At 32.6% G+C, this 14,900-nt stretch overlaps 2 protein-coding genes across 2 annotated transcripts; one reads left to right on the forward strand and one right to left on the reverse strand.

Moving 5' to 3' along the window:
- Positions 1 to 376: 376 nt before the first annotated feature.
- On the reverse strand, positions 377 to 3,722 carry LOC132274629 (proteasome subunit alpha type-4-like). Its single transcript, XM_059775952.1, has 2 exons — positions 3,565 to 3,722; positions 377 to 1,254 (listed from the first exon to the last, which is right to left on the reverse strand). Exon 2 carries the CDS (start codon positions 1,252 to 1,254, stop codon positions 505 to 507), a length of 750 nt encoding a protein of 249 aa, XP_059631935.1. The 5' UTR covers positions 3,565 to 3,722; the 3' UTR covers positions 377 to 504.
- A 6,192-nt stretch (positions 3,723 to 9,914) lies between these two features.
- Positions 9,915 to 14,374, forward strand: LOC132274630 (receptor homology region, transmembrane domain- and RING domain-containing protein 2-like). The gene is made up of 4 exons (XM_059775953.1): positions 9,915 to 10,284; positions 10,897 to 11,127; positions 12,353 to 12,757; positions 13,371 to 14,374. Exons 1-4 carry the CDS (start codon positions 10,161 to 10,163, stop codon positions 13,943 to 13,945), a joined length of 1,335 nt encoding a protein of 444 aa, XP_059631936.1. The 5' UTR covers positions 9,915 to 10,160; the 3' UTR covers positions 13,946 to 14,374.
- Positions 14,375 to 14,900: the final 526 nt, after the last annotated feature.

The raw sequence follows: 14,900 nt of genomic DNA on the forward strand, positions 1-14,900 counted from the left end.
AGATATCCTTCATTCATCCCTGAAAAGTTGCGCAAATGCTAATTCATCATCGATGTAGAAAGCTAAAAATAAACCGAGTGACAAGCTCAAAATAAACTGAGTGGAACCCCAAAATAGTCTATCCTCCACTACGGGGTGTCTCTCTTTTGTCATTCCCATCCACATAGGAGACGTCAAAGGGTGCCACACAGGTTCATGACAGTCGGTTGTACAAGATTTCAATTAAAAAATAAGTTGAAAGAGTGGTATTTTTGCATCGACCACATGAATGTATTGCAATCAGAAATAAAAATAACCAAATAATGCTGAAAATGAAAAGGATAACTGTTTCCACTGCAATTCCTGAGTTAGATATACTCATCAAACTTCACCAAGCTTATAAAACTGAGATCCATTTCATTAACAAGACATATATTTCAACATAAAGCAAGTATTTCAAAGATAAGGATTTCATTAAAAGACATATAAATACTGAAACTCAAATCTCAATCAAAATACAGTCACCTAAGCATCCTCGGCAGGAGGTTGGCTCAATCCAAACTTCACTAGCAACTTACTCAGGAACTCAGGCGAGTGCACCTGGTACTTTACTTTCCCGGCAGAGAGGTATATTTCGGCAAGTTCAAGCTTATCTGATGTAAGATTAGTGCTGTCCATGGTCCTACTGAGCACTTTCAGTGCAAGCTGCACTGCATCTTCCCTTGTTATGTCATCCTTGTAGTCCTGCTTAAGCATTGATTGTGCTGCCTGGTTATTTCCTCCAACTGCTGCAGCCTTCCAACCACCATAATTTCCACTTGGATCACTCATGTAAAGCTGGAAGCCAAAATTTTTATCCCAGCCTGCAAACAGAAAAGAAACACCAAAGGGGCGAAGCCCACCAAATTGTGTGTAGCCTTGCTTGGTGTCACATAGAGATTGAACTAGCTGTTCAACAGGCATTGGTTCTTGGTAAGCGTAAGTATAGCGCTGAGCTTGGACCCTGGCTGTGTTAATAAGAATGTTGGCATCAGACATAATTCCTGCCACAGCACATGCTACATGGTCATCAATCTTGTACATCTTCTCGGTTGATGTTGAGGTCTGAAGGAGTTTAGAAGTGACTTTCTTTTCACCAACCAAGACAACCCCGTCTTTCGACAATATCCCAATTGCAGTCCCTGCGTTTCCAATGGCTTCCATTGCATACTCAACCTGGTAGAGACGACCTTCTGGGGAGAAGATCGTCGTTCGGCTATCGTACCTCCGAGACATCTAATATCACGGTAAAAATAATAATATATTAATCCAGAGAAAGGAATGAGATAGACATTGACAATTCATCATCTTATGGAAGGAATAAGAAAAAGATGCAAAACATATATTTAATTTCAAAACAATTAACATCAATATGGAGGCTAAGAAAAACTAACAGTGCTTCAAAAGCTATTATACTTCAATAGTTGGCTGCTGATATTTGTCCACAGCCAGCTCTCCTGACCATATAATATATATGTGTGTGTGTGTATATATTGTATTTTTAGACCATTTTCTTGTTCACCATTGTAATTAAAGTGTACTCTCAGTAGCATTTAAATCCATTGATGGAATGCAAAGGTTCAACCACAAGGTATGAGTGAGTAGATATGAAAATCTTGTGCGGCTAAATCAATGGAACAATTAGTGAATCATGCTTCAGTTAACTTTTAGCACCACAAGAATGTTCATAAGCACTATGATTTTTCAGCATCCGCAGGCATTAAACTGGTGTCTCCCAGAAACCAATATGGTATACATGAACCAACACGAAGAATATGACAAACATCGCCAATGATATATATTAGTGGTTCATAATGATGAGTAACTACTAACTACCACCTGCCACTTTTAGTAAACCCACTGAAGGATGAAAATTTACCACCACTAGACCAAAATTTTATATGAAGATATGTGCATAGAGACATGAATAAACTTTATAAACCGTGACTTTGAGAAGAGGATACGTGCACATAGAAAATGACTAAACTTTATATATTGTTTATCATTACAATGTGGGGGTGATTCCTATGTCAAGCTTTGTATGGATTCCAGAGTTTGGAAGTTAGTTTGAATGTGCACAGATTGTTGGACTGTCACTCTTGAAGTACAACAACAACACCAACCAAGCCTTTTTCCCATCTACTTGGGACTGTCACTCTCGAAGTGCTAAGAAACAAACATAGAGGATACATAAATATAAATCTATAGTTTGCCTACTTTCCCTAAATTTCCAACCTTTTTCATGACCTAATGTAACAACATAGAACTTACAAAACAAGATCCCATTATAGCGAACATTGTAGTCTACATTGAAACCATTACCTTGTATACAAAAATTGCTATTCATCCAATGTTCTATAAGATTACCATAACTAAATCAATTGGGAAATTGATGGCAAAAAAGAAATCGGTCCCATTATAATTCGAAACATCTTAATTGTGATGATCCAAGTGTTTACTCCTTCATTTTAGAGGATTCAATGTTCTCAATATGTTCAGAGAAATGAAATGCAACGTTTAATATTTCTCGAATCTCACACAGCACAGGACGGCAAGCAAAAAATAAACTCAATTTCTGATAAAAAGTAGCCAAATTTTTCGTGGGAAAAAAACAATCACTTCAATAGAAAACTACAGTGTAGGCAGGCACAGACGATGGTTCTATTAGTTGGCATTATGCATACACATTTAGGCAGCCTCCAAATCCGTTATAATTTCATCAGAATATAATAACCACATTAAACAAAAACCTTACAGGAGTATCACAATTTGGAGGCAAAATTTCCATTCTGTTTGATTTTTATTGGCATAGAACTCTACCTCGAGAGTCGGAGCTAATGGTTGTTGAGTTCGGCTCAATACAGGACAGGACTTTTTAGGTAAAATTTATCTTGCCTGTCATTGGATGGTTAAGAAACAAATTGACAAGAGAATTTTGATCTTTTCCAATTTTTTTGCCCATAGCTTTCTTGAAATAAAAAGGAAAAAAATAAAATAGTCAGCCCAACCATGTAAAATGGTCGCATTAGGTGAGCAAATCCTCAAAGGGTTTTATGGGCACCCAAAATTGGCAAATCAGAAATTAATCCTCAAAGGGTTTCCTCTCCCTTCCCTCATTTTCTCGCAACCAAATCAGTAAAAATTAGGAAATTAACCCAAAAGAACCAATAACAAAGTGTGATCAAAGACTGAACAATTCCAATGTAAATCAGTTTTTCTATTTCTTAACATGGATTCCAATTTTTTGTCTTTCTTCATTTGAGTTCATTAACATTTCAACATGTTGATTTCAAAGTTCAGTTTCGGGATGTTAAACACAGCCCACCTGTGCATATGGATTCAATTGCTATTGTTTGCATAAAAATTGAAAAAAAAATAATAATAATAAAAATAAACAAGGTACTGAAACACATACCTAATATATATATATATATATATATACACACACACATGCCTGTGAAAATTTGGGGGCAATTTATCAAACATGTGGAGGCCATTGAAGAAATTAGGCACACAATAACAGTAAGAACGATTGCGAAAACTTACGGATAGTTGTCGATTTCAATCACCGATCGAGAGTGAGTGAGCTCCGATTGACACACGAGAGATTAGAAGCAGCGAAAAAGCAGACTACTCATCCAAGTTTCTAACTTTTTTGTGAATATAAAGTGATATTGGCTTGGACACCAAGTTGGGAACCACTGGCGTGTATGTGTGTGTATATATATTTTAGGAGTACTTTTTTTAAGTAAAATTTTATTTAATTTTTAATAGAACATATTTTTTAAGTAATAGCTTGTGTTATCAAACCAATTGGCAGTAAAAATGCCCAATTAGTTTATCCTGTCGATTTCGATTTCAGTTTCATCGTGCATCCACCTCGATATCTTGTTTTAAAAGATCAAAATTCTCTCCAATCAACAATTTCATTCAGAATTGTGTCGATAAATAAATGACATGATATGGAAATGTGAAGTTTGATTTACGGAGTTGGTCTTGGTGTACTAGGTTTTACATTATTATAATTAAAGGTATAATTGAATGTATTTGAACTGATTTTGAGATGGTCATAGATGGACTTATTTGTAAGTTTCATGGTAAACAATGCCAAATCAGTTTTTTCTTTTTCTTCGTATATCCCACCTAGTAAAGCAGAAAACAAGTAGTCTTTTCTTTCTTTTCGTATTCAATCAACATAAACTCTTCTAATAAAAAAATGGTATCAGCACCAATATATTCTAAGATGAATTCCTAAACATTCTCCTCCATCTAACTAATGGGTCATAAATTCGCATTTTCGGCGGGTCATAAAAGAGTTTGGATATCAAATGGGCGGGATAATCTGCATCCAACCCAATGACCCGAACTTCAAGTATGAGATCTAAGCTCATTCAATAACTGAGCTTGTTTTTTGGGCGGGCTTTGGAAATTATTTTGGTCCATTTGGCTGACCTAGTCTGAGCAAGATCCATGCTCATTCAATTACCAAACTAAGCTCATTCCACAAAATCTCAAGCCCAATCCAGCCTTAAATCTCCTAGTAATGATTTTATTTTCTATCAATATTATGATTAACCGGTATAAATCTGGTAAATCCATATTGAAACAAGTAGTTTTTATATTACTACTCCCTCCGTCCCTCATTAGTAATCTATTTTTCTCTTTTTACATGTCCCAAATTAGTTATCTTTTTTAAAAAATCCAAGTATCTTTTTCTTATATTTCCATCATTATCCTTTATCTATTTAAAAAATTTTAAACTTTGTAATTATATATATTTAAATTAAAAAAGACAATTTGGTAATTTTAAAAAGGGACAATGCATTAATTGCATGTCCCCTTAAAAAGTTATAAAATCAAGAATGGACCATTAAAAAGGGACGGAGGTAGTACCATTTAGTGGTAAATTTGTTTTTTCTAATAAAATTAAGAAACCCATAAGTAACAAGAAATTATTATATGATCCGGGATTACATGATCTTGGCCAATCATAATACGACACTCAAATAAATAAGTTATAATTGGTTGGAACAATATAATTTGGTACCATGTAAAAATTTCTCAATAACAGAACAACTAACTAAAATAATGTACACTCATAATCTACCAATTTTCATTCCATAAGCAGTCAAAGTTTCTTCCTGTATTCAAGTACCAAGTATAAGAAACTATGAAAGGGTTTCCTCAAAGGGCAAATCAGAAATTAATCCTCAAAGGGTTTCCTCTCCCTTCCCTCATTTTCTCGCAACCAAACCAGTAAGAATTAGGATATTAATCCAAAAGAACCAAAAACTAAGTGTGATCAAAGACTGAACAATTCCAATGTAAATCAGTTTTTCAATTTCTTAACATGAATTCCAAATTTCTATGTTTTTCTTCATTTGAGTTCACTAATATTTCAACATGTTGATTTTAAAATTCAGTTTCGGGATCTTAAACTCATAGCCACCTGCGTATATGGATTCAATTGTTATTGTTTGCGTAAGAGTTGAAAAAAAAAAAATTCAAATTAAAAATAAACAAGGAACTAAATCACACACCTAATATATATATATATATATATATATGCCTGTGAAAATTTGGGGGCAATTTAACAAACGGTGTGAAGAAATTACGCACGCAATAACTTTAAGAATGAACACAGTAACCTTAAGAATGATTGCGAAAACTTACAGATAGTTTAATCACCGATCAGGAGAAAAAGTGACCTGTAACTCAAATTTTGATTACACACTTTTTCTCTTCTCACAAACACAACTTACTTTTTCTCTTTCCACAATTATTTCTTCTCTCTCTCTCCCCAAACCAATCTCTATTTATATTTTATATAGCCTTCAAAACTTAATTCATTTTTAGACAATAATTATACCACCTGCCGAAGAATTACCAAATCAATCTCAACTATAAAATAAATACATTCTAAGACACAATTTCTTTCACAAATTTCAATTTTCCCAAAACTAAAAAGAAAACTAATTTATACAATTTTAGCCAATAACCCAAATTGCAGAGCCAAATCTATACGCATTATGAGGCACTTTTATGGTATGTTTTGGATCAAAATTACAAGATTGCACTTTTTATATTAAACATTGCAATAGCAAGATATATGGATATGTTTTAAATAAGTCTTTTTTATCCAATTGATTATTATTGTTTTTTTAAAAAAAAAAAAAGAAAAAGAAAAAGAAAAAAGTAAATAATACATGTTTATTTGTATATTAAACAATATCAGCAAATCAATTTATTTGGAACTCTTAGTGCAAAGAATTGATGTTAAAGTGATCTGACGTACTTTTATATTAAACAATATAAGCAAATCAATTTATTATTCAAAAATAAAAGCAAATTCTTCCATTAATTATAGGGTTAAATACATTAAACCCCCTTTTTTATCTGTGTTTTTCACTAAACCCTCATTTTCTATTTTTTTTTTGTCAAAAAACCCCCATCAACTATTAGAGGGGAGTGTGATTTAACTAACTTCCATTAACTAACTATTAGAGGGTGGTGATTTAATTCTCAAATATATATATATATATATATATATATATATATAGCAAATAAATTTCAAGAAAAAAAAACCTAGATTTATATTGGAAAAAAAAAATTTAGCCATTATTTCTAGTAGTGTCCTTTTAATAAATGTATATAAAATGAAAATCAATAAAAACCAAATAAATGAATGCACAATATAATTCTCAAATATATATATAGCAAATAAATTTCAAGAAAAAAAAAAAAAAAACCCTAGATTTTTTTCTTAAATAAAAAAAATAAATCTAGATTTATATTTGTTTGAAGGCTAGATGGAAATGATATTTAATGATACATATTATATATACCATTATATTATGATACAAATTATATATAATATTATAATGATGGGTAAATAAATAAGTTGAATAAGAAGAAGAGTGCATGTTGTTGCAATGGTTTTTTTTCCAATATAAATCTAGGTTTTTTTTTCTTGAAATTTATTTGCTATATATATATATATATATATATATTTGAGAATTATATTATGCATTCATTTATTTGGTTTTATTGATTTTTATTTTATATAGATTTATTAAAGGGACACTACCAGAAATAATGCCTAATTTTTTTTTTTTTTTTTTTTTGCCAATATAAATCTAGGTTTTTTTTCTTGAAAAAAAAATATATATATATATATATATATATATTTGAGAATTCAATCACTCCCCCCTAATAGTTAGTTAACGGAAATTAGTTAAATTACCCTACTCTAATAGTTGAGGGGGTTTTTTTGACCAAAAATAAATAAAAAAATAAAAAATGAGGGTTTAGTGAAAAACACAAATATAAAAAGAGGTTTAATGTAGTTTACCCTTGATTATAAAAAAAGAATTTATTTTTAAAAGCGACCCAAAATAATTAAATTCCACGTACTCGTAGGAGAAGGGTTGTTTTTTTTTTTTTTTTTAACTCATAGGAGAAGTTCAGTGCACCAATCAATAATGACGACGGACAGCATAGAACCCACTTGAGAGTAGTGATGAGTCTCACCAACCTCTCCTGTTTTAGAAGATCAAATTCTCTCCAATTACGTTTTTTTGCAGTTTCATTCAATTTCATTAATATCAATATTGAATTTTGTTGTCATAATATTATAAAATTCACCTATAAGTAAATAGCAGTAAAAATTAAATATGTTAACAATGATAAACTTCAATTGAATTTTTGAAAAATGTGATTAGAATTTTGATTTTTTGTAAATACGGTACTGTATCGGTTTCGGTTAATTCTTTTTAGAAGATTCAATATTATTACACAATTTCATAAATTAATTAATTTAATTCATTTATATCGATATTTGTATGAGCACATTACGTCGCGATCATACCGCATGTGAACCATGTTTATAGTACCACAGCGGAATGAGTTGTAGTACATGGATTGAAACTTGTAGTACAAATTCCATAAGCGGCCTGATCTGATTTCCATTACTGGTTTCTAGATGGTCCCACCTACACTACATCTTGTCATCCAAATGGCCTACATGTCAATAAACAAATAAATATTTCGTTCTTTTCTTTGCCCTTTCATAGTGATAATTTATTATTAATTTGTAATCAATATATATATATATATAATTAAACAAAATATATATATATATATATTGTTTACTTATGGTTCTTCAACCCACCAATTCTGTTTAGAGATAAAGGTTCATATGGTCTTACAGTACATGTATTCAAATTGTTATAATGGACATTGTATTGTATGACTGATGGCTAGGATGCAATTGTTCAATTTAATTTAATTTATTGGGTGATATAGATCTTATTGAATGACTTACAAATTCTCTAATAATCAATACATAATGATTATTCATTGTAATTTTTGTCCTTTCTTCAAGTTCTAAATTGGAAGCAATTCAAATGGTTGAATATTAATTTAATAAGTTGATCAACTTCAGTCGTGACAAACTATGAGACACCTCACCTATCAAAATAATAATAATAATGAATCGTGAGACACACATGGTTGTATATTGATTTAATCGAGGATTAAGTGATATTATCTCATTGTTCTTTTATATATTAAAAAAATGGAAATTCAAATAGTCATAGGGACACAAATGCTTATTTTTAAAGTTGAACAATTTAAAACTACTTTATTAATACTCCATTTTGCCCATAGGAATATCAGTTACATTTTTTATCCCCTCCCTCTAAAAATACAATGAGATTGTTAACATCGCGACTATTTTTTTTTTTTTTTTCTAAAAAAAAAAATCAATCAATCATATCAAGTGCTGTTTGGAGAGACATTTTTATTTTTTTATTATTATTTTTTTGTTTCTAAAATGAGGTTTTAAATTTAACAAGCTAGACTCTCGTAAACTTATGTTACTAGAAACTAAACTCTCGTAAACTTATGTTATCACAAACTAAACTCTCACCCAGGACCAATTAAGTTATTATTGATTACAACTTCAACTCCAAAAGATCACATTATCAAGTAAGGATTTATTTGACAACCGTTTTTACTTTGTGATTTTGTTTTGACTTAAAATAAAAGTAATGTTTTCTGTTTTTGTGTGTATTCAATACTATTCAGAATATTTGATAATATATATTTGTTACAAAATTTTTATAAGCAAAAATATGAAAATATGTATGAAAAATAAAATGACTAATTAAAAAAGTCATTTTTTTTTTATCAGTACAATGTTTTTGCTGCTAGCGTGCGGAAGCAAACCAATTTTGTGCTTCTACTTTTGGCCACTTTTTCAGAAATATTTTGATACTGTTTAAATCGGAACAAACGTTACCAAACATGCTTCCGCGTTACAAAAAAACATGAAGCAAAAAGATTGCCAAACAATATAATGTACTTCCTCTTTTCCAAAATAAATGTCTCTTTTAAAGAACTCGTGAATCACAGTACCCCAAAAGAGACAATTAAAGTCACTTCCAACCCTCGACAAACGAGTTTAGACACAATTTTGGATTTGAATTTGAATTTTACCAATAAGATATAGCATTATCACATATATACCATTTTCTCCTTCTACATGCAAACGATGTAAGATCATGTATTCGTAACTTGTTAACATGATATACTTTTCACGTTTAATTTGTTCAAACCTCATTATGGACTATAAAATTTATCTTAAAATATAGCTGAAATTGGAATTGGCATGAAGACCTCTATTACAAGCTTGAATCTAGGTATTTAAGATTTTTTCTATTTTCAGATAATATTAAAAACTTCATCAATTATTTACCATTCTTTTTCTATTACCAAATCATAATAATAATAATATAAATAAATAAATAAATAAAAACTCCGCATTATAAAGTAAGGTCCAATCATATGGTAACACTAGGACCCCATTCCTTCATTATAATAGAAAATGACACCATTACCAACAATTTTTTATTTTTCCAACTGCCAACTTTCCTCTCTCCCTTGTCTCCACTCGTATCTTCAACCAAAGAAAGGAAAGAGAAAAAAACCCAAACCGAACCAGAGAGAGCATCAAAGAATAATCGGAATGGAAGCTGATGTTTCCATCCTAAAACCCTAATTTTTCTCTCTCTAAAATTAATTAGCCTTAGAGTTTGTGCGGTTCTGGTGGGTTCAAGTAGTTATCAGATTTTATAATAGAGATGATGAAGCTTTTCCTTCTCATCAATATTTTTCTCTCTTTCATGGCTTGTGCGGCTTTTGCTAATGTGGTATTGATTGGGACCAACGTGACCTTGTCGTTCAATGACATCGAAGCCAACTTTGGTGAGTTTTCAGGGTTTATTGTTTCTCTCTCTCTCTCTCTCTCTCTATATATATATATATATATATATCTATCTCTCTATATATATATATTCTGATTACTTTTCCTTGGGAGAATGAAACAGTGACGAAATTGAGCTTTGGAATCGTTATAATTTTATTTAATAAATATTTGAATTTGGGTTTGGTTTATGAAAAAAAAAAAAAAACTGGGTTTGTTGATTAGTGTTGAAGAGCTTCAGGGTTGATCTATTATTATTGTCTCTAGGACAAGCTATAATTATGCAACCTCTAAACGTTTATACATTGGGAGTAATTTGTGAATAATCAAAACTAAACAAACTCCTGATTCGTCTATTAGGTATTGGGATCTGGATATTCTAGCCAATTCATGAATGATCAAATTACAGGGTACAATTTTCGTTCACTATGGTCACCAAGTATTGGAAATTGTAGGAATCAAACAAGAATATGGTTTGCTATGGTTGAGATGGCCATGATATTGTCATTTTTCCTTTTTCTTTTTTCAATTGAGAACTCGATAGAAAGTTCCAAATCAGTGATTGGATCTGATATTTGCACATTTCTTGACTTTGGTTCCATTGATAACTTCAGCTCCGACAGTGAAAGGGTCTGGAATGTGTGGCACACTGGACTTGGCGGAGCCTCTTAATGCATGTTTGCCGTTGATAAATAAGGTTAATTCAACTGAAAAGAGCGCTGGTTCCCCTTTTGCATTGATTATTAGAGGAGGATGTAGCTTTGAGGACAAAGTTAGAAGAGCACAAACTGCAGGCTTCAAAGCAGCCATTGTCTATGACAGTGGCAATGGTGATTTGGTTGCAAGTAACAATCTCTTCCTTGGGCAACTTTCTAAGCCTTGACTATTTGACTATATCATACTGCTTGTGCATGTGCATTTTTGTTCTCATAGTAATCAGGTTAGGGTCATTTCTAAATGTAATGAAAAAAAAAAAGATTGGACTCTCAAGCATGTAAACACGAGTTCAAGGTTGAAAGCAACCACATCATGCAAATAAAGTCAAGGGTCAGTCTATACCTAGTTCACCTTCCCTTTCAACATCGCAAATTGACAGGAGCAACACTAGGTATTGACTTTTTTCAGTTAATCAGATACTTCATAGCAAATAAATTTATGGTTTAATCCATTATTTTGAATGGTATTTCATTGTCATATTGATAAAGTAACTTTTAAGGAAATAGAAAAGAAAAGGTGTATTTTCTTTAAGCTAATGGTGATGTTTGGACTTTTTATTTTGCTATAAAAACTAAATAAAATAAACCTTTTGTTTATACCATACTTACAGAAATCTTCTTTAAGGGCAAGCTAAACGTTTGGACCACTGTCTTAACTATAAGCACTAAGCAGATCTGTTGTCTTGAATATCAATTTTATTAGTTGCAGAATGATGCAAGAAGGTGTAGCTTCCTTAGGTTTTAAGGGTGAACATGAGGAAAAAGTTGTCAGATAAGCCATTAAAACAAGGGAATTATGGTTGGACTTTGTAGAATAATGAATTTGAACCTTGGATCATCTCTGTGATGAAAAAAGGGAGATTTTGTGATGGGAAAGGGTGTTAGAAGTGCTATATATTAGTAAAACTATTGCACAATATCTTCAGAGTGGTAAAATGAGAGGGAGGCTCTATCCCATAAGGGGTTTTCCGAGATCCACACTCATATTAATAGAAAGTTCTGCAATTTTTGAAAGATTTTTGTCTTCATGAACAATAATATTGTTTTACATAATGACACTGTTTTTATAGATGTTGTAGAACTCAGTTATTGACATAAGCCCTAAAAAACTTGCTTAACTATATACAGATGTTCAATAACTGTAGCATCTCATAACTAGGATGGTATTAACATCCACTTGGTTTCATCATTCACGACAAATTGAAGATCAAGTTTTTTTGTCAAGGTTTTAAGTCTGCATTGTTTCTTCTCTATAATTAGCTAATTTTCTTTGAATGGTTTTCTTTTATTATGGTGATGATTATATAGTCATCAACGTGTGGGAATGTCTAATACAGGCATCTGAAAAATGTAGTGGCAGGAAATTCAGCTGGTATAAAAATACATGCCGTCTTTATTTCCAAAGCTTCAGGTGAAGTACTCACAAAGTATGCTGGCATTACCAACATCGAACTGTGGATAATTCCAAGCTTTGAGAACTCGGCATGGTCAATCATGGCCATATCTTTCATTTCATTACTTGCCATGTCTGCTGTGCTGGCTACTTGTTTCTTTGTCCGAAGGCATCGCATAAGACGACAACGGCCTCGAGCTTCACGTGTTCGGGAATTCCATGGGATGAGTAGTCGTCTAGTCAAAGCAATGCCAAGCCTAATATTTACATCAGTTTTAGAGGATAATTCTACTTCCGGAACATGTGCTATATGTCTTGAAGACTATACCGTTGGAGAGAAGCTTAGAGTTCTGCCATGTCATCACAGTAAGTTTTCTTTTACCATCCCAAAGATGATTCAGCATGTTGATATTTACATACAAAAAGTTAGTCTATGAAATTATTATTTCGTTATATATTATCAGAAATCATCAAAAAGATTCTTTGGATTCAACACATGCTCATTAACTTGTCTTCTAAGTATCTCAGACCTATTAGCCTTTTATTGGTTTTGGCTGATTAAATTTACTATCGTAATCAATGGTTTGTAAAAGAATCAAAATTTAGTTGGGTTGGAGGACATCTGAAAGTTTTGGCCACATTCTAACGGTAGTGAACACATGGAGACAAGATTCTTTTTTTATTTTTTTATTTTTTTTTATGTTCTGTTTGCTTGTGCCATTTTAAGGTGGAATGTAAGTTCACTCCTGCTCTACTATTTTCATGGCAATAGCGCAGATGGATATAATTTGGTTTTATATAAATTCTGTTTTGCATAGAATTTGATATTGAAGACAAGTTTTTGGCACATGAGATGTGCTCTTATTTCAGTTTATGTTCTTCATTTTAGGTCGGTATTGCATTGCTGATTTTATAAATTACGGGGTATCTCTTTGATCATGTGATTTTTTTTGAGTGAACTGTTTTTGAATTTTGACAGAATTTCATGCTCTTTGTGTGGATGCTTGGCTTACTACATGGAGAACCTTTTGCCCTGTTTGCAAGCGTGATGCTAGAACTAACACAGGTGATCCACCAGCGTCAGCACTGACACCATTGCTTTCATCCAACCCCGCTTCTGTTGCTTCATCTTCCATACTGTCATCCTTCAGATCATCATTAGCATCATCTTCAGCCATACATATAGCCCCAGCTTCTCGGTCCCCTTCACTTTCTCGTCCTCATTTCCTTGCTAGCACTTCTCATGTCCAACAATCTCTGCAGTCGTACCATCAATCTCCATACCTAAGTGCAAGCCAAAGCTCAGTAGACCTGAGGAATGCTTCTTCCCAAAGATCGCATGCCTCCCATTTGGTTTCACCTCATTCATCAGGTTATCCTTCTATATCGCCTCTTAATTATAGATACATGTCTCCATATATTCCTAGTCCTGGCAATGATTCACTGAGTCTTGCTGGGTCCTCTAGTCGGCAGCAACACCCCCTGCATTGTAGTGAGTCAACTACAAGCTTCTCTCCCTATGCTTCTGCTCAATCTCTTCCAGGATGTGATTGAACTTTTAGTGTATCATAAAGATCCTGAGTAGATTATACCAAAGCTCACCAGACGGAGGTGGATGAACAGCAGTTGAGTTATTTTGACCTCTATTTCACACCTCAAAACATCACGTTGATTTGGCTTCACCTGAAGCGACATGTAGTTTACTTGTGACAGATAATCCGGAAGTAATGCATTGCGTCTACTTTGTACAGTGTATCATAAGATTGTGTTTTTCATCTTGGGTTCACCTTGTAGTTGTGCTGCATATTGTGTTTATTATGCACGTAGGTTAAAATTTGTGCTATTCATCTTTAACTTCTTATGTTTGAGGGTTTCACACAAAAGTGATGTGAAATTTTATTTTTGTTCTATAATATTGTTTTATTTATCTTTATTGGGGAATATTTGACCATTAATGGAGGAAAAAACAGGCCTTTGTAGAAACTTTCTGGTTGAAGTGTGTGTGTAAATATACCAATGGATTAATTGTGTCCTTTTCGAAAAACTGTGTTGCTTTGGTGCTCTTTGCGGCTGTCGTGTTCTTTTTGAATCTCCGCCCTCTCTCTCCATATGTTTATGGGTTTGGATTTTTGTTTCCAGTGCTCTGGCTTCAGAATTGTCAAGTACCTTTTACCAATTGATATATTTACCATTCAGCTTTCTCCGGAAAAAAGCAGTGTATTATCAGCCTTAAGTGGTGGAGAAATCCCAACCCCAAGTGGTGGAGAAATCCTTGGACAAAATTACCGGTGATGCGCAAAATATTGAAAATTTGGTGGTTAGGCCATGCAAAATCCAAGAAAATCAAATAGATAAGCTGGAAAACTGTGTGATCAGAAAGGTGATATGGGGGGTTGGGATTTAAAGATCTTGAAGCTTCCAATTTAGTTTTCCTTGGAAAACTGGCGTGGAGATTGGTACTGACTCCTGTTCGTAAAAAATTTCAAGAAAAAAATACTCCAAAGACCGT

The sequence above is a fragment of the Cornus florida genome, unplaced genomic scaffold, assembly GCF_030987335.1.
Source record: "Cornus florida cultivar Cherokee Brave unplaced genomic scaffold, ASM3098733v1 CherokeeBrave_3.0.0_Hap2_Chr09, whole genome shotgun sequence".
Classification (NCBI taxonomy): domain Eukaryota; kingdom Viridiplantae; phylum Streptophyta; class Magnoliopsida; order Cornales; family Cornaceae; genus Cornus; species Cornus florida.

What these genes read in the sequence shown, in the direction of transcription:
- LOC132274629 (XM_059775952.1), bottom strand. Translation starts at nt 1,254, where the DNA reads ATGTCTCGGAGGTACGATAGCCGAACGACGATCTTCTCCCCAGAAGGT.
- LOC132274630 (XM_059775953.1), top strand. Translation starts at nt 10,161, where the DNA reads ATGATGAAGCTTTTCCTTCTCATCAATATTTTTCTCTCTTTCATGGCT. An exon ending in TGACATCGAAGCCAACTTTG is followed by an intron (nt 10,285 to 10,896) that starts GTGAGTTTTCAG and finishes TGATAACTTCAG; the next exon opens with CTCCGACAGTGAAAGGGTCT. An exon ending in CAATGGTGATTTGGTTGCAA is followed by an intron (nt 11,128 to 12,352) that starts GTAACAATCTCT and finishes TGAAAAATGTAG; the next exon opens with TGGCAGGAAATTCAGCTGGT.